General features: G+C 39.8%; 2 protein-coding genes across 3 annotated transcripts in view; both read right to left on the minus strand.

The window, feature by feature from the left end:
* Nucleotides 1-279: 279 nt before the first annotated feature.
* Nucleotides 280-3,538, minus strand: LOC102098037 (relaxin-3). The gene is made up of 2 exons (XM_065046033.1): nt 3,197-3,538; nt 280-966 (listed from the first exon to the last, which is right to left on the minus strand). Exons 1-2 carry the CDS (start codon nt 3,426-3,428, stop codon nt 599-601), a joined length of 600 nt encoding a protein of 199 aa, XP_064902105.1. The 5' UTR covers nt 3,429-3,538; the 3' UTR covers nt 280-598.
* A 5,457-nt stretch (nt 3,539-8,995) lies between these two features.
* PLGRKT (plasminogen receptor with a C-terminal lysine) overlaps nt 8,996-19,180 on the minus strand; it is a 28,633-nt gene continuing 18,448 nt past the window's right edge. Inside the window, exons 2-5 of one of the 2 annotated variants that reach the window (XR_010468979.1) lie at nt 17,535-17,665; nt 16,396-16,505; nt 14,938-15,049; nt 8,996-11,709 (exon numbers count right to left, since the gene is read on the minus strand). Coding sequence is in view for 1 of the 2 variants with exons in the window: in XM_065046051.1 (XP_064902123.1) it covers nt 11,588-11,709; nt 16,396-16,505; nt 17,535-17,665 (363 nt within the window). In the remaining variant the exon portion in view is untranslated. The remainder of the gene's footprint in view (nt 11,710-14,937; nt 15,050-16,395; nt 16,506-17,534; nt 17,666-19,180) is intronic. The other variant, XM_065046051.1, reaches the window with a different exon arrangement.

Raw genomic sequence — 19,180 nt, forward strand, 5'->3', positions numbered from 1 at the left:
ACCTACTAACTATTTAAGCACATCTGTGAACATGAAGAAATATTTAAGCTGCAAGAGTTGTATTGTGGTAAAGTTTCTAGAAAGACTATATTGCATAAAACATCCTGCAATTACAACAAAATAGAAAAAGCATGTTCAAACTAATCAGCAAGCTGAGTCAGTGTTGAGTGGAATTTCAACTGGCAAAATATCCTTTCTGTACAGCTTTGTACCACAAATCTCACTTCAAGAACATTGCTGGGTGTTCTTTGTGTTGACAAAGAATAATTCAGTAACACATAGTATAATTACACTTTAATGAAACACTGAAGTTCTTCCTAAGGTGTTACAAAGATATTTGTAATATAGCTGTAAAGGCTCAACATTACAATGAAAAGACTTAGTAAAAAATACAGATTAAAAGTTCCTGCAGCAAAAATAAAATTGTTACAGTTACACTTCTGGCACCTTTTTAATATTTTTTCTTTAAAGAAAAACAGCAGTATTGATTGACACATACAGACAAAATAAAATACAGTGAGTTTTCTTTCTCCATAGAGTATTCAATCATGTAGCACTGCAACAAACATTGATTTCATGCACAAGTGAAGAAAGGATTTTAAACTCTGCATATAGTGCTAATTTCAGCTTTTGTACATCCCCATTTGCAACACATTCCTGCCAAACCCAGAGATTCCCGTTTTCTTCTGGGATACCTGGCCCAAAGATAACTATTTGATCCCTCAGGGTTTGTAATGCCCGTTCCTCCCCTGTCCTTCTGAACAGCTTCTTCCACCTGATGAACAAGTTCTTTGAAGTCATCTGCCACAGGTACATATTCATTATAGTCATTTAAACTATACAAGTCCTTAAACGTCTCCCATCCAAGAAACGGGCTGCTTTGCTGCAGCTGCTCCACTTCAGGGCCCAAAATTGATCGCAGCTTGAAGTTTCCCAGTAGTTTGTTACTTGCTGTTCGTACAGAATCTGTTTAAAGAAAAGACTTTTTTTTTTAAGTTCAGGCTGTAGAAAGAGTATCAAAAGGAGCATGTAGCTCTAAGAAACAGCAATAAAAGCCACTCAGTTAGCAAAAAGCAAAGCATTTTAATCTAGAACTGTCAGTACTGCAGAGTCTCCACTCCATTATTTACTTGTAGCTTACTTTTAGGGGAATCTTTTTGTTTTAAAGGCTGCATTGCCTGTTAGTCATGGACACTACCTGGCTACAACTGTGACTGAGATATTGATATCCTATCACAACTGCAGTGTTATTGATATAGGAGTACCAATACTTCTGTAGAAGCAAAATTTTGTTGTAAAGACACATACCCAGAAACCACACTGAGCTAAGGTGGCTCATAAATTAGATTAGACCGCTCCTCTCCCATGCACAAACACACAAACTAGTACCATATGAAGAGCAAATGTAGGGAGGACCAAGTATTGGACTAAATAAGCAAATATCGTATGTAAACTGCTTCTTGTAGATTTTATTTTTCAATGGCTATTTTCAGCCAGTGCTTTCAACTCAGTTCTTTCATTTGTCAAGGCACAGCAGAGGCTTGCAGAATTTACTTAGAAATGCATTTTGTCTCACTGATTGAAGTGTTCTCAAAAATCCAGCTCTACTTCCTTTCACCCTACACTGTTTATCTTTGTTTTACTTTGTCGAGGCAAGTGGCATTGCTTGCTTCAGTTACTATGAAGAAAACCAGCTCCTTCAATTCTTAAGCTAAAAAATCCAAAGAAGTGTTTCTCTTGTGGTCTTAATGCTCTTATTATGTTTTTTGTTTCAGAAAGCTGAAAGAAGATGAGAGCATCCAGTGAATGTTTTATTTACTTTAATATGGCTAATCAATATATAGAAGCTAACTTTCAGATAGAATAGCTGCCTGAATATGTACAAAAATCAAAACGGTTGTAACTACTTTACTAATTAGACAGTAACTAATGCTTAGTGGTCTTTTGGGGTAGGGAAGACTTAGACAGCAGGCAGCGCAGTGGTGGCTCCCTAGTGACTGACGCTCTCAGAAGCTACTGTTAATAAGAAAGAAAACAAAGTTTACTAGGAAAGAACACAATCTCAGCAGAGGCTGTATATATCTAATTTGTTATAATTACAAAGGTAACTTTTACCTTCTACTCAACCTGTTGGCAAAACAAAACAAAAACCACACACACAACCAACCAACCTACAAAAAACACCACACCTTCCCAAGAAACCCAAATACTGGCTTCATTAGCTGCTTGATATCCAATGTTATTGCATTAACAGCATGGTTAAGCAAGAAGGAAGCAGCTTTTCCATTGCACATTCTAGCCATAACTCCAACTTTCATCCTTGTTTAAAATGTTATTTTCACTATTCAAAAATTCAACACAATTGAGTAATCACTTAAAATTACTGTGTTACATTACTGTGCTTTGAGAACACAGCCCAAAAATAGTTTGCTTACATCTTCCTAATGTATAGGATTTGAAACATGTAACAGTAAGTGTGTGGGGAATATTTTACCCATTGTTTTGCCAAAAATCCCTAAAGCAGTTCTTGCTGTTTAAATTGTAATCTGGAGCACCAGAGTCCCATCCGTCCTCCAAACTACCAACTCTTTCCTACTGAGTGGCACAAGCAAGTGATAAAAAGCCCAAACGATTCCACACCCAATAATGCCTCTACCACAGCCCACCAAGGCGAGGAGCACAGGTTTAAAGCTCCTGGCAGCGAGGGACAATTGAGCCAGGTCTCCCCAGCCAGAAGAGTTACCAAGCTTTCGGAAGGGAGAAAAGCTACAGCCAGAGGCACTCCGCACTGCTTCCAAGGGTGCCTCACACCTCCTTGCATGGCCAAGAAGAAAAAAAAGCGTGATTTATTGTTCGTGGGTTTTTTAGATAAAGAGATCAGTGCGCCGTGGCCGCCGGCAGGGCTGCTCAGCGCTGTGCGGAGCGATGCCTCTGAACAGAACAGAAACTTTTCAGGTTACCCCGACCAACAACGCCCCGGCGACTGCCGCGTCTTCTCCTCTGAACTTGTGTGTTTTCTTTCAGAAGTCCCGGGGAACGCCGATCAGCGCCGGGAGCGGGAAGGGGACGCTGCCCTGCGGCTCGGGCCGGGAGGGGCGCGCACCTTGCCCCCCTCCCTCCCGTTCCCCCCATTTCTCCTCACGGGACCTCTCCCGGTCCGGCCCCGCCCACGCCCTCCCGCTCCTCGGACACTCACCGGCCGCGGGCGGCGGCTCCATCGCCAGCAGGGACAGCCGCTTCCAGCGGGACCCGCCGCAGGTGAAGATGACGGCGCGGATGAACTCCCGGCCGCACAGTTTCACCCCGTACCCGTCCCCCTCGCCTGCAGGGAGCACGGCGGCCACCGCGCCCCGGGCGCTGGGCTGCCCCGGCGGCGCCGCGCACAGCAGCACCGCCGCGGCGCAGAGGAGTCGCAGTTTGGCCCCCATGGCGCCGCCCGTCCGCCCCGCTCCGCTCCCGCCCGGACCCACCGGCCGCCCAACCGCTCGCGGCCTCGAGCCCAACCGCCTCCGGCCCGCGTGCCGCACGCGCTGCCGCCGCCGCCCGCCTCCCGCCTTTATGCGCTGAGGGCGGCGCTGAGTCACCGCCCGGCCCCGCCGAGGCGCCCGCGGGGAGAGACCCGACCCTCCCCGCCCCGCCCCACCGCTCTCGCCGGGCGCTCCGGGTGCCTGAAACCAGAGTCGAAGCGCCCTCGGACGGGACTCTGTCTCTTCTGCCCGTTACAATCATTTTCGTTGGAAGAGACCCTCAGGATCACCGAGTGCAACCATAACCTGACTCTGGCACTAAACCATGTCCCTAAGAACCTCGTCTAAACGCCTTTTAAACACCTCCAGGGATGTTGACTCTACCCCTTCCCTGGGCAGCCTGTTCCAGTGCCTGACAACCCTTTCCGTGAAGAGCTTTTTCCTCATATCCAATTTGAACTTCACCTGGCACAACTTTAGGCCGTTTCCTCTTTTCCTATAACCTTTTACATGGGAGAAGAGACCAACACCCTCCATGCTACAATCTCCTTTCAGGTAGTTGTAGACAGCAATAAGGTCTCCCCTCAGCCTCCTTTTCTCCAGGCTGAACAGCCCCAGTGCCCTCAGCTGCTCCTCATCAGACTTGTGCTCCAGGCCCCTCACCAGCTTCATCACCTCCTCTGCACTCTCTCCAGCACCTCAATGTCTTTCTTATGATGAGGGGCCCTTGCTTGCTGTCACGGCTCCTCACACCCTGGTGAAGTTGCATCCCACCTTCAGCCTCCCTCCTCAGGGACCCCACTCACTGCCAACCCAGAGACATGCCCCATTGCCTCTACCAGGCACTCCAACTCTGTCTCAGCTTTTCCAGTTTGTGGTCAAGTACCAGTTGCTGATGCCCTCTCAAATGATGATTAAATGTGAAAATCTTGTGCTCATCTGTTTTTTAACCTAGCAGGTCTAGAATCTACAGAACTACTCATACATCATAAAAGTATTGGCTGAAGCAAAAAGACAGAAGAAGAAAAAGTAAAATTAACGCTCTTCCACAGAACTACTTAAGCTGTGGACTTGTGAGGTGGGATTTAAAAGGCTGAATTCCTATTGAGTTCAAGTTTGTTGTTCTGGACACTCATGTTCAGTGGCACCCTCAAGCATCAGAGACACCTCAGCTCCAACAAGCGTGTTATAGAATAGTTTGGGTTGGAAGGGACCATCAAAGGTCATCTAGTCCACCCCCCCTGCAACTAGATCAGGTTGCTCAGAGCCCCATCCAGCCTGGCCCTGAATGTCTTCAGGGATGGGGCATCTACCACCCCTCTGGGCAACCTGGGCCAGTGTTTCACCACCCTCATTGTAAAAAAATTTCTTCCTCATGTCTGGACTGAATATCCCCTCTTTCAGTTTAAAACCATTCTCCCATGTCCTGTCATTATAGGCCCTGTTTTTCCACAGTATGACTGCTTATAAAAGGGGGCACCAGCCACTTCTTGTCCTATTGTGCTGGGAAAAAACCCCAAAAGGCTGAAAATGTCCCCATCTTTCTTACAGGCCTCTTTTAAGTACTGAGAGGCTGCAATAGGGTCTCCCTAGAGCCTTCTCTTCTCCAGGCTGAACAACCCCAACTCTCTCAGCCTGTCCTCATAGCAGAACTGTTCCAGCCCTCTAATCATTTTTGTGGCCTCCTCTGGACCCTCTCCGACAAGCCCATGTCTTTCCTGTATTGAGGCCTCCAGAGCTGGACACAGGACTCCAGGTGGGGTCTCACCAGAGCAGAGGGACAGAATCACCTCCATCAGCCTGCTGGCCATGCTCCTTTTGATGCAGCCCAAGATACAACTGGCCTTCTGGGCTGCAAGTGCACATTGCCGGCTCATGTCCAATATTTCATCCACCGGTACCCCCAAGTCCTTCTCTCCAGGGCTACTCTCAATCCCTTCATCCCCCAGCCTGTATGGATACCGGGGATTGCCCTGACCCATGTGCAGGATGTTGTGCTTGGCCTTGTTGAACCTCATGAAGTTCACATGGACCTGCATCTTGAACCTGTTCAGGTCCCTCTGGATGGCATCCTGTCACTTAGGCATGTCAACTGGACCACTCAGCTTGGTGCCACCTGCAAATTTGCTGAGGGTGCACTTGGTCCCACTGTCTATGTCATTGATGAAGATGTTAAACAGTACTGGTCCCAGTATAGGCGCCTGAAGGACCTGGGGATGTGGAGCTCCATGCCTTTGTGTTGCACCACCAGGCCCCAGCAGGTTCTTTCTGTCAAGAGTGGCATTCTTTGGACTCACCAAGCAGAAGTATGTGCCCTCTGAAAGTAAACTTTGCTTTTGGGGGTTTTTCCCAGCACAATAGGACAAGAAGTGGCTGGTGTCCCCTTTTATAAGCAGTCATACTGTGGAAAAACAGAAAAGTTCGTTTATCTAAAAATACAATGAAGCTGTTGTACATGGATCCTTTTGTATCAGGGTTATACTTTCTATTCCTTGACTACTATTAATGTATAGAAATAACACCACAAAACTAAATCTAGAGGGAAAGCACACAGAAAACATGCCTAGTGTACAAAGATGAATGATGCACTTGTGCTGGCAGAGAAGAGACAGACTCTAATCACCTTGTCAAGGAAGACATGAAGAGCTAGAATAATGAGCAACCTGAAAAGTTGTCTATAGTTGGACTTTCTTTTTGGTTCTGACTTGTGTTTCAAGACTGTGATACTGCTTGAAGAGCAGTCACTATCATCCGGGCTGTTATAAGGATGCAGTCTGCAAAAGTGGAGGCTGCCAATACAAAATTCCTGAAGAACAAAACCTCTATCGGTTTCTCCCTCAGCTAGTCTGAACTGCTATTCTGTAGCAGACAAGTTGTGCAGGGTAGTCACAACTTGCATTTTTAAAGAGAGCAGCAGCTTGATCTTGTTGGTGTTGTGAACTTTTTCTGAAAACACTTATCACATCCAGGAAACTTACTCATGGACTGTAAGCAGTATTCTAGTCAAGAGAATTGTTTTCAGTGACTGGAGAGCTGTAATCATATACAAGAGCACTACTGGCACTTGCAGGGCAACAAGAAAGGTACCTCCCGAGTCAGGCAGTGACTGCCCTGGTGACTTCCTTAGCTTGTAAACTAACATCACTTATTTTATACCCTACTTTGATGCCCATCCTCAATATTAGATCCAGTCTTTAAAAGCACCAAAATATTGGATATATCTTTCTCACTTTTTCACCAGGGAATTTTGGGAAAGGTCCCCAAACAGCAGGCTGATTTGTCAATCTAGCTGGAAAACTCCTGAATCTCCGCATGCTCTAGTTTCGATTTTAACTGGACCATCAGTTACTGTGGCACCACACATGACTTTCCCTAAGCAAAGGCAGGCATTATGACGGCCACCTTCAGTGTTTTTTTTCTAAGAACCTCACTTTTGCAGCTGTCTGAAGCAGGTAACCTTTGAATTCTGATCACACCTCTGACTACAGCTGCTAAATACAAGCACTCAAGATACTGGAAAACAAATAGTTTAAACCTAGTTTTCCTGACTTCACCTGCTTCTTCTTCAGGGCTACTGAATGTGAAAGACAATACTTCCTGTGCTTTCCATTGTGCTTGTTGGTAGGTGATAAAGCACGAGTTGTCAAAGAGGCCTTGGAGGCAATGCCTTTTCAATCCATTCATTAATTCCTCAGGGGAGCCCACACTGCAGCACTCTTCATAGCTTTTCATGTTGAAAAGCACAGGCTGTGAACACTCTTCCTAGGATTAAAGACTGCAGTAACAGGCATGGAGTTAATGAGTTTTATTAAGGATCATATCAGAACGAGCTAGCAGTAGTCTGACATTGCTTAATGTTACTGTGCTTAATGTTGTTTCACTAGTAGGGTGTATTGCTCAGTATTTTTCCTGCAGCTATATTTTAGTAACACTGGCTTTGAATCTAGGGCTTTTGACTACATCTACTGTGATTTGAATAGTAGGTTATAACAAAACTTACTATGTTAGTCATGTAACTTTAAATCATACAGGATTTTATACAGAAAAGCCTAACTGGCAATCTTGCAGTAATTTGCTATGAATTTAAACCAAGTCAGAACTTAGGTTTATCTGTTTATCATAGCTAAAAAACTACTTTATTCAAGAAAATAAATAATTCAAATACAACCAATCTGAAGTAACTATCCACCTTCTTACTGTTTGTATTATAAAGAACAGACAACAGTAGAACAAAAAAAATGAAATTCCATTTGTGATCTGTAGGATCTTGCAAGACAGGTACATCCAGTGTACTATCTCAAAGCAAGTATTTGGTATTCTTTACTTTCCTAAAATAAGATAAAGATGATTGTACTGTTCCTCTCCCTTGCACTATCTGTTGGACAATAGCAATCAAAGTTTATAGAGGGCAGAGGATATTTGATGAAAACCGGTGGCTAAATAAAAAAGATACCCTTTAACAATACTCTGATAGCCTTGAATACCTTGAATGAAAGGCTTATTCACATGTTAAATGTCAGACAATCTGCACAGCTGATCAGATGTGGGACAGAAATGCATGGACTTCATTAGCCTTCTTTTGGAGACTTCATTTCAAATTCATGCAATTCACTGCTGCAAGATCAACTTCGTTTTTGAAAGCTGACCAAACACAAATTTAAACTATTTCTTAAGTTTGCTTAGAACCAGACAGGATTCTGCAAGAAACATGAAATACCGCTGCATGGATATGATTGGTGACTAATTACCAGTGTTATACAGCTATCTTCCTCAGATGACTGTGGATTTTAGAAAGCAGTTCTCCTTTAAGAAAACAGTTCAAAAAAACAAAAGGAAATCCAAGCATTTTTGTATAATTAACCCCAACACTCATAAAGCAACTAAATAATAATACAGAAATTATCTCATTTGTGTATGTCCACATAAGTGCTTTCCTCTCCTACTTTTAAAAGCAGTGACATGCAGCCATAGTAAAAAAATAACTTCAAAACCTTTAGGAAGGTGCCGTAAAAATCATTTTTCCCTATTGTAAGGAAGGGTGCAGAAAAGTTAGATCATTCATCCAAGGAACGAAGGGCCCAAACTGGACCCCCGAGACTGACTTTGCTTGTTTCTCAACAATACACATGTATCTTATCAAAACCAGATAAACAAGAGAAATGTGGGGCAGGTAGTTGTGGCTCACAAGTAACATGCACTTTCTTGGATTCTAAATGAGACATATCCATAATAAGAACAGAAAGGATTTAATTTTGACATCCTAATCATGACTTACCTCTCACTTTCCCAGAAGAATCCTGCTCTGAGTGACACTGATTCAGGATACATGGCTATCAGACATTACAATAGAAAAAACAACAGGATTAAGGTAGTAAGAGTAGTGCCCTCAGGTCAGAACACCCTCCCCCTGCAGTTATTCTTCTTCTCTTCCCCAGAGATTCATGAAACCGAAGACAGTTGCTGTCATATATTAAAGTAAGTTTATAGCTGAAGGCAGTTGAACACAAATGACAAAAAAGAGAAGGATGTTTTTGCCGTTTTATCTATTTATTTATAGCTGTGAGTACAACTGGTATGATGATCACAGGCAACTTGGGCTATATTAGACACTGTCAAAAGTAACCTTTCTTGCTTTCTTTTATTGTTTTCTGAAAGAAATAATACCATTCAGCCACTCTGTGGCTGGATATCTATGTGACAGATAGACTGGACTTGGGACGTGCATACATTTTGATTAATACACTGGCAGTAGAATAAATAACTCTGTTTCAAAGAATTAGCATATTCAAAAGAAAAGCACATATTCATCAAGAAAAAAGTTAAGCTAACAGTTCAAAACAAATGCAGTAAAAGTGACTAACCCTTAACTTCTTGACAATCTTTGGCACATTATATAGTCCATGTAACTCTACTTCTAGCTTCAGCATTATACTGTCCTGCTTAGAGCCTGGTGCTTTTCTCTTATAAATTGGGTAACTTTCACTGATACTTGCTGTGTAACACTGAGTTAAACTTGCTCCATTTCTATCACTTTTTAGTGTGGAGTCTTGCAATGGATTAACATTACTGATGTAAGTTTAACATTTGGGAGAAAAAAAGAACAGCCAGGATGGAGTAATAAATAGCTATCCTATTATCTCCTAAAACTGCAATCTGGTTCATTATTTTGCTTAGCCTGCTTACTTCGTTTAACACCACCTTTTGATTCAACATCATAGCCAGCAATCTATCGCAAACACACAAATACTAATTCCTAATTCACAGTGGATAGGATTAGGGTATTTCCTAATTTTCTAGGATTTGTAAATAAAACTACTGAATGGACTGTTAAAACTGCTCTCTTGTAAAAATGTCTTTTTAAAAGGCACAAATGGATAAATAAAAATACCAAAACAAGCTGGTTTAATTGATTTTCTTTCTTGGAAGATGACAGAGATTAACACGTAAAAGGTTGTTATAGCTTCTTCAAAATTAAAGCAAGGTGGACTTCAGTAACTGGAGGGAAGGTAGTAGATGATCTGTTACTCAAAGTAAAACAAGCAAGGATACATACGTCCTAAGAGCAGTACATAATACAGCATCAAGTGATGAGGGTTTACGTTATAGGACAGGCCAAAACCACAAGGTGTTCTTGGGATGCATTTTGTGAGCTTACAGAACATGTGTAGCACCACAGGCTGAGTTGAGGCATGCCTTCCAAGCAATTAAAATCACTGCCTTAAATCCTGAACAGACAAAGTGCAGACCAAGCTGTTATAACCCAACAAGCTATTAAAACCCATTTTATCACACTGCACACTAAAATGCATAAGATTCGAAATTTGTTACAGATAGTATGCATTGTAAACACACAGATGACTGAAACAATTACAGAAATTATTGAATCCAGAAGTGAATGCACATTCAGAAATCAGTCTTACACAGCTATGGGAACAGTGCTATTCATTTCTTCTAAATTGAGATGCTATTATTATATATTCACTCATTTTACTGTAACAATATTCTAATTTCAGTCAAGTAGTCTTTAAAAACAGACTCAGGGCATTACCTCTGGCTGGAATTTAATTTTTAATTCAACAAATTGTCAACACAGACTTAGGCTTAATTCATTATTGGATGCTTTTTGAGCATTTGTTTTTCTTTCCATAATTAGACTAATGCTAGAAGAGTTACCACACAAAATGCAAAATAATCTGTTTCTAAAGAAGATTTCCAATGCAGAAAGATGCGGTTTTTTTTGCAAAGTGTAACAGCAGAACACTAAAATATACTAAAATTATATTCTCAGTATATAGCATACAAGAGTAAAGGCATGCAAAAAAATCCCTCAGTTTTTCAGTACTTGTAAGGCCTCTTGGATCTATCCATTACAAAAACATAGATTAATAATTTTGCTTGCTGTTAGTCTAAGTTAATATTCATCTTAGTAGTGAAACTCTGGTTTCATGTAAACAAATTATCCTGAGTTTCTGTATGTCAAACAAGCATTAAAAAGATTCAGGAAATAGCTACATAATTTGCTTCCTCTTTTTGAGAAATTATCTCTGCTCATACTTTAATATAGTTTTTCCTAGGAGTAAAACACAGTTAGTAAGTGACGTGTTTACTTCTGAACCTACTTCTGATAAAAGTTGTTTATTCCAGAATTTTAAGTGGAGATGGTGAGTTTACTGCCTAAAGAACAGCAAATAAAAGTGTCTTACTTTTCAAAGAAGTTGACTGTCTATGCCTGACTTCAAATTGAGCTACGCATCCTTAAATATATTTGAAAATTATAAACATATTTATACAAATTTGTAACTACTAATCAACTTATTTTTTTCATTATAATGAGTTTGGTCAGTACCAGACACTTTTAATACAGGTGAAAGTTATTTCAGACTCTAAATAGACAGTGGAAATTCAATATTTCATTCTAAACAAGAAAAATACAGTAGCAATGGATATTTTCAAGAGACACATACAATATTAAAATAATTGGTTTAGAAAGTACTGATTTAAAACGAAAGAATTTTATTTTGATTCTATAAAAGCCCAAAATTTTCTAATTTTTTTAGTGATTAATTTATGCCCCAAACCAGTATTACAATCACATTTCAGATATTTTCAATGCCATCCTCCTATTTTTCTACGAAGAACTTGCTCCGAGATCTTCTGATTTTCTCCAGGTCTTCGTAAGTGAGTGGTCCTTTCGGCAATTCTAGCAAAGTGCTCTGTGTGTCCAATATGTTCTCTGCTTCACCTTAAAAAATAAAGAAATTAAATTAATTTCCTCACCCTTACAGTAAGAAACCAAAGCAAGTTGAAAAACAACAACAACAAGATTAAGCTGTCCTTGTTTGAGCCAGAAAAACAAAATACCATGTCACAGCTATGTATTTCACAAACCAACTGATGCTAGTGTAGCATTAAATTTGTCTTTAAGGAATTTTTTACGGTTGCGATAAATCCACACAGAAGTGTTCCATGGAAGTGTTTGGTCTGAACTGAATATTTGCCTCAGGATACGTTTGTTTGAAAGAACTTCAGCCAAAATGACCAATTGTGCTGTTCTTGCCATTTCTGTCAGCCCCTTCCTCCTAAAAACTACATGGAGTTACAGGGATTTATTACACAAATGCTTTGGAATGGAGTCATGGCATACAGCAAGAACTAAGCATCACCATCTACTTTGTACCAACCTGTTATTATATTTGACCAATTAGGAGTCTGAGAAGAAGGTGGACCAGACATACACCTATTATAAAAGTGTACATAAGCTTTAACAAGCAAATTCCCTCTACATAGTATCCTAGACATGCCATATTTGGGTACAATTTCTCTTCTTGTCTCAGGCGTGGGCTGAAATATGTCAGGCTACAGGCAGAAAATGGGTAGCACGGGACTTGAAGAAACATGGGTCAAAACAGATTGCTCACAAAACGTTTGCTAAGACAGTTACCTAAACATTCAGCCTTAACAGCATAACACAGAAAAGTTGTAGGGTGCAGAATGCTCTGGGTAAGGCTGGAATGAAAACATGTAGGATAAAGAATGCAAAAACCAAAGATACAGACTGAACATCATGCGTAAGCTGTGGTGCTCTGATTGTGATACAAGAAAGGATGAAGATTAGGCAAAGAATGTGTCTGTTTTGGCTGATACCATTTTGTACAATGCCAACAATCGTTTTTACCTTTGACTTAACACCTCGCTTGAGGATCACTAGGGCAGTGATTTGAAGCTGTATTTATGTCCAACAAATATGACTGAATATAGTAATGCAGTTGAGATTGAGGTCATTCTTTAAAACAGGTCTGAATGCTGAAATCTCCAACTGCAATTTCGGTAGTGTTACAGTGCTTGGGATCTCCACACCTCAGTAATATGCAGCAGGACAACACTGGTTACCACTCTGAGTAACTGGTAATAACACACTGTCAGTCGGTCGCATATAGCATCTGATTATGGAATAGCAAGAGATCTTATTTGACAGAGATGTTCCACATAGTTAAATCTCTATGCCTGTCACTCACATGTGTGAGAGCAGACTGCCCAGTCACCATCCTTCTCACATGGCTCTGGATACAAGCAGTGAGCTATCCAAATCTTGGAAAAAGTAGCCCAAGTTTCATTGCACAGTGAAGAAGTTCTGTGCAGTTGGAGGCTGGCTATGTAATCCTTTTGCTCCTCTAATCATTTGTCTGAAAAACACCAGCAACATGTACCTGGACTGGGAGGAAAAGCAGAACAGCAAGACGAAGAACACAGATAGCAGGTCCATGATTGATTTCTCATGTTCTCAGCCATTCAGAGAAGACAGCACACCTGAGGGCTGTTCTGTAACTGCCGTCCTCAAAAGATTCAGTTCTGATACATGGCCCTGGCACACTTAAGACTTTTCAATAGTACAAGCAGAGCTCAAACCAGGTATTTCCCCCCCCATGCACTCAGCTTTTGCTTGAATTAGCGCATACTATGAAAAAGGAAAAAAACCCTTCAGTTTCATAAGCAAGTTATGAGAAAATTTTTGGACAAGTAGGATAGAGACAGAAGAAAAACTTAACTGTAAGCAAGATCAGAGACAAAATGCCTGATGAAAGAAAAATAGAGAAACCTTCCAGGGGTATAAACTGATTCCAAATAATGAAGGACAGCAGATGCAGGGCTATTTGATCAAGGTAGTTCAGATATAAGGAAGATTGTGCAGCACGGAAATAATTGCAGATTAGCTTAGGAGGGGGAAATGGCTGTGAGGCTAAATGTAGGCACACCCTGGAGGAAAAAGACCAGTTAAAGACGAACAATAAAGAGAATGGTGTACACATTATTACACCACAGAGATGAAGCATGGGATGCACCAACAGAATACATGGGCAAGGAGAGAATGGGCTGAGAAAGCAGTCAGGGAATGGACACAGGGATCAGATGAGTAATAAGAACGAGCACTGTGGCTGCAGGTTAATTGTGTCATAAAACCTCTCCAACTACTTAATTTTAATTTTAAAATAAAAATGACCTCCTGAACCTGATTTCCACATAATTATGAACGTTCTTCTGATTTCCAGCCCAGAGTCATTCAAGCTAATCCATTTCCTTTTATTCTAGTGCTGATACTAGTAATTAGTTTAATTTCCTTCTCTTACTTTCCTTTATCCTAGCTGGTAAGTAGGATCCGTAGACCCAAATCCCTCATGTCTTTTTATAAGGTCAAACAAATTAATCACTTTTTTTTTTCTCTTGTAAGGCAGGTTGGCATTCCTTGATTAATTTTAACTCTTAATAATTCTAGATTCCTAATACAGAAGTGATCCAAATTATGTATACATTTCCAAGGAAGATATTACTGTTTCCCTGCACCAGTACCTCCCTATTTGTACTCTCTATTTGTACTACAGTTGTAGAATATCCATCCCTGGAGATATTCAGAAGCCACCTGGACATTTTCATGGGCAATTAGCTCTAGGTGATCCTGCTTGAGCAGGGGTGTTGGACCAGAGAACCTCCAGAAGTCCCGCCCAACCTCAACCATGCTGTGATGATACCAGGAAACCTCACTTGATCTTTCTAGACTTCGTTTGACTCTCATAATTTTCATCACACTATTGGATCATACTCATTCTGTGATCACCTCATACACCCAGGTTTTCTCCCTTTTTCTATCATTTTCCAGCTGCTGAACTCTGATGGTAGAAAACCCTGTTAGTCTCTAGCTTCCAACTGACCTTCTTATCAAATTGAATCCTATTTTACTATCTCCGTTCTTTAAGTCATCAGTTCATCTTGTACTGCAGTTCATTACTTCTCTGTTGATGACAACAATGAAGTTTGTCATCCACAGATTTGATTAGCATAGTCTACTCAGTTTCAAACACAAAACAAATGCAGATCCGGACCAAATCTTGAAGAACATTGCTAATAACCCTGCTACAGCCTAGCCTTCCTCTTTAAGTACAAACCTTTGAAATCTTCTATTTACTGCAATGCTTACCTGTCTACTAATTTCCATGTCCTTCATGCTAACTTAATCTTCATGTGATACCACACTAAATGCTTTCATAGTAGATCTACCACATTTCTTTTGGAAAAGAGAAATGATCTTCCTGCAAAAGACAAAGTTAGTTTGGCATATTTCATCTTATCTTATTGTCTGCTTGGCTCCATAGCTTCATTTTTTCAAAACCTTTTCACAAGCCTTGCATATTGCTGCAGTTGCTCTAGTGGATCTAAAGTTATGAAGGTGACTTTTCCTATTTGGAAAGCAATAGGATACCACACTGCTCCTCTTCAACCTATACAGGACCACATGGTCCTCAGTAAACACATTACATACTCTTGCCATGGGGTTCGCATTACCATATGATCACTCTTTCAAAATTCTGGAATGAAAATTACCTCACTTAAAAAAAATATTAACAAATCCTAAATTCCAAGTGTTTCTTCTGCATTGCTGTACTAATCTCACCCAGTTTTTCTCCCTGTTCTTAGCTGCTTCTTCATATTAAAATCCCAATAAATGTATTTAGTGGGGTTTTGGAAATGTTCACAGATATACACTGTTGCATCATCTAAATATATTTGCACCTCTATGCAGCAGAAAATACCTCAGAGTTTGTCTAATTAATTTATCATTATTTTCAACAAAGTACACAGAGTTAGGAAAGCCAGCTCTTAGGTCTGGAGGCTAAGACCAAGAGCTGAAACAAATTTTTATTTTGTTTCAATATGCTTATGTCAGTAGTGAACAGGAAAATCAAGCTAGTTAACTAGGATGATTTGTGAAAGTGACAAGCCATGGCCTAATGCTGTCTTCACATACAGTGAACACTCTCCTAGCATGTTTCCTCCACTAGGAATCAGATCTAACATAAATACACCTCTGTAATCCTCAACACCCATCACTCAATCAGATCCGCCATTGACAACTATGAAGCAAGGCCCCACTTTCTGGGGCTCACCTTTGTTTTTTCCATCTTAGCAGGGCACTGTGGCAAGATGATCAGCAGATGACTGTGCCTGGTCAACAAGGATATAAGGGTATGATTCCTGTCTCTATCCCTTTATCTGCTTTTATAATCACTAGTCCTTGCCAAAACAGCAGCATCAGAGTGGAATATGGAAGGAAATAACTAGATCCGTAATTTCTCCCAAATATGCAATGCTTACTTCAGCTGTATTTATAGCCTTAGAATTAATGGTTTTTTTTAAAAACAATAAGAGAAATTAATAAACAGTCTTAACTGGAGGGGAAGGCTGTAAAAAGAGTACTCTTGACTGGGAAAATGTCTGATTGTAACAGAGAAGGAAAGAAATGAAAGAGTAAGATTTTTTTCCAGAAAAGAAAGAGAAAAATATATTGCAAATTTTCTCCCAATCATTTGAAAAAGAGGTTATTTGAAATATTAAGCTTGGTTTTATGCGTGAACCAGACAGACTTACATACACATACCTTTTATCCTTTGCAACAGTGTCCCATAACCCATATCATATTGATAAGCAAAGATAAAGCTTAAGGGAACTATTGGCAGTAAAACTCCTGGGTTCTTCTTCTTTATTGCTCTGTTTGGGGAAAAAAAGACAAAAAAAAAAAAAAAAAAAAGAGGAAAGGAAAGGAAAGGAAAAAAGAAAGAAAAAAAAATGATTATTTAGGACATTCAGCACATCAACACTGTAGTTTAGCTTGACCTCGACTGTCTGGGACTTGTGTATCCTTCTACACTCTCTAATAAAAGAAGAGCAAGTCTTAGATTTACTCAGAAGAATCCATCTTCTGGTTGCCTTTTTGCTCAACTGTCAACCCAAGGGTATTAAAAAATGCTTCAAGTGAGTTTTGAACATATCTAACAAAAATGGGATTACCTAAGCTGCGTAGCATGCATGTCCATGTATACATATATACATCCAGCCACATGCAACATGCAGCAAGCAAGATATAATGTTCAGTTCCAAATGCATCTGAGTCCACAGAAAACACACAATACATAAGATGCATTTAATCTGTACTATATAAACAAACCCACAAATATTTCGTGCATTCCCTCTAACAATGTAATAGCACAAGAAAAAAATGTTATCAAACAAAAGCCCTATAAGGCAATTTCTTTCCCTTGCAATGCAGCTTTATTAGGCAGGGTTTTTTCCCTGTGGGTGAGATTCTTCATTCAAACTTGAAGTGAACAGATTTCAGAATATGTCCACTTGTTCACTGGCATATTAGAAAAAACAGATGGTGGAGGATATCTTGCTCATTAATAGTTCAGTAAATCACAATACAGACAAGTAAACAGCATGGATTTTAAACAATTCCTCCTGTCCCACACACAACTTTTATTTTACACTGAACTTTTGGTACTTCAGCTGTATAATTTTATTGACAGCTCACATCTCTGCTTTTATAAAAGTCTGCAGTACAGACATAACCAAAAGACATCTGGAAGCAGGCAGAATGAGTCACTTTGTCATCTGATCAACCTCTGAGCAGTTACTGGATAAAAATAACTTCCTGTTACAACGTAAAAGGAAGATCCAGCATCAAAGCAAAATAAAAGTAGTATATTTGTATTTTCTATTAGGAAACAAACTTCATACCCAGCTGTTAAGCCTACAGCAGCAAGTCCAAAAAATGTCCCAAAATATTTGAGAAATTCCCTTGTCCAAGCAATCTGCATGGCTGTTTGTCTCTCTCTCATCTGGTTCTGCATCAGTAGTTGCCTTTCCAGCTAAAGAAGGGAGAGAGGTTAAACAAAATTAAGTAATTCATTTAGTGTAAAGACTGAGTCAATCTCTTATTGGTGTATAAATCCAAAACAGTAACTGAGAACATTTTTGTTGTTGTTGTTCTTTTACTTCAGTCATTCATAACTTTTGATTGAAAATGGTCTTCTGTAATAACTGAGAATAGTTTATACCAAGAAAGCATTTAGGTCAACTAGCAAATGCTTTAATGCAGAAATCTTTGTAATGATGCTCCTTAAGGCCAAGAAAACCAAAATACCAGTATTAGGTTTTGAGAGCTCCCCACGTCTCAGCAGCATGCCCTAGGTTAAGGTTCTCTGACGTTTGCATTTCCATGGTGATACAAAAGGTATCATCTACCTCCTTTCCAATTTATTCTGCTTTATTTCAATTTAGCTGATAAGTATCTTTAAAGTCAGTCTTGACACCTCTTTGCCTTTTGTGGATTTCTCTTCTTCATGATGCATCATAAAGCTAATAACTCTTTTAAAACACCATAGTTTACAAATATAGAAAAAAAAAAAAAACACTGTGAAGATATCAGATCTTTTAAAGATACTGGAATACATATAAAAAGTCCAAGAGAAAATACTTCTTTAACTAAAATTAAAAGCAAAAAGTACAATCTAGGCAGTATATTAACACATCAAAGTGGAACCTTCTGTGGTGCACAAGAATGAAAAAGCATTTTTTTTTTCCTTTAATTACATGCCCCATCTAAACATACTGGTACATACCCATTAAATAAAGGTAAATTTACAATTTCTTAAAAGTTCCTCTCTCCTGCACAGACCACCAAAAATAATAATGGTCTTTCTTCCTTAGAGTGATGCAAAAAATAAGAATTGTGCCAAAAATAAACAGTCCGAAACCAGAGTACAGAAGTTAGATAACACAGTAAGAAGTCTACTTCTTCCCATTAATGTTTGTAACTCATTTTGGGGGAAAACCAGAGTACCCAAGTTGGTATGTCTAGCCTTGCTAACCAAGTAGCATAAAAAGTCCAGAAAGGTACAGTAAACAGAACACCAGCTGCCTAAAGAAGTGTACTACACAAAAGAAAGAACAAGGAGAGAATTCAGAAAGTTCTTTTCTTATGCATCTATAAAAGTAATTAAATCTGTTCTTGTCTCCTGCTTTCTAATTCAAGAATAATTTAAAGGATTTGTAATTACTTGAGGTTTCCACCCATTTATTCATCTCCATTACTATTGATTTAGCCTGAACAGAACAATTTCTGTTAAATTGTTACTAATTATTTCTTCAGACTATGTTGATCTTGCTATCTTACTTGCAAGCTCATTCAGTACCTAGATAGGCAGAATTAATTTTTTAGACAGCACAATAAAAAGGACAGATCTAATTACATATAATTGTACACAGTAGGAAAAACAACATTCACTGTAGTATCACAATACTGTTTCATCTGTTTCTCTCTCCTCCAGACTTACATTGCAATTGTTGTTCTCACAAAAAAATATCAACAGGCTCTACCTTCC

This window comes from Columba livia, chromosome Z (assembly GCF_036013475.1).
Source record: "Columba livia isolate bColLiv1 breed racing homer chromosome Z, bColLiv1.pat.W.v2, whole genome shotgun sequence".
In the NCBI taxonomy this organism is placed as follows: Eukaryota; Metazoa; Chordata; class Aves; order Columbiformes; family Columbidae; genus Columba; species Columba livia.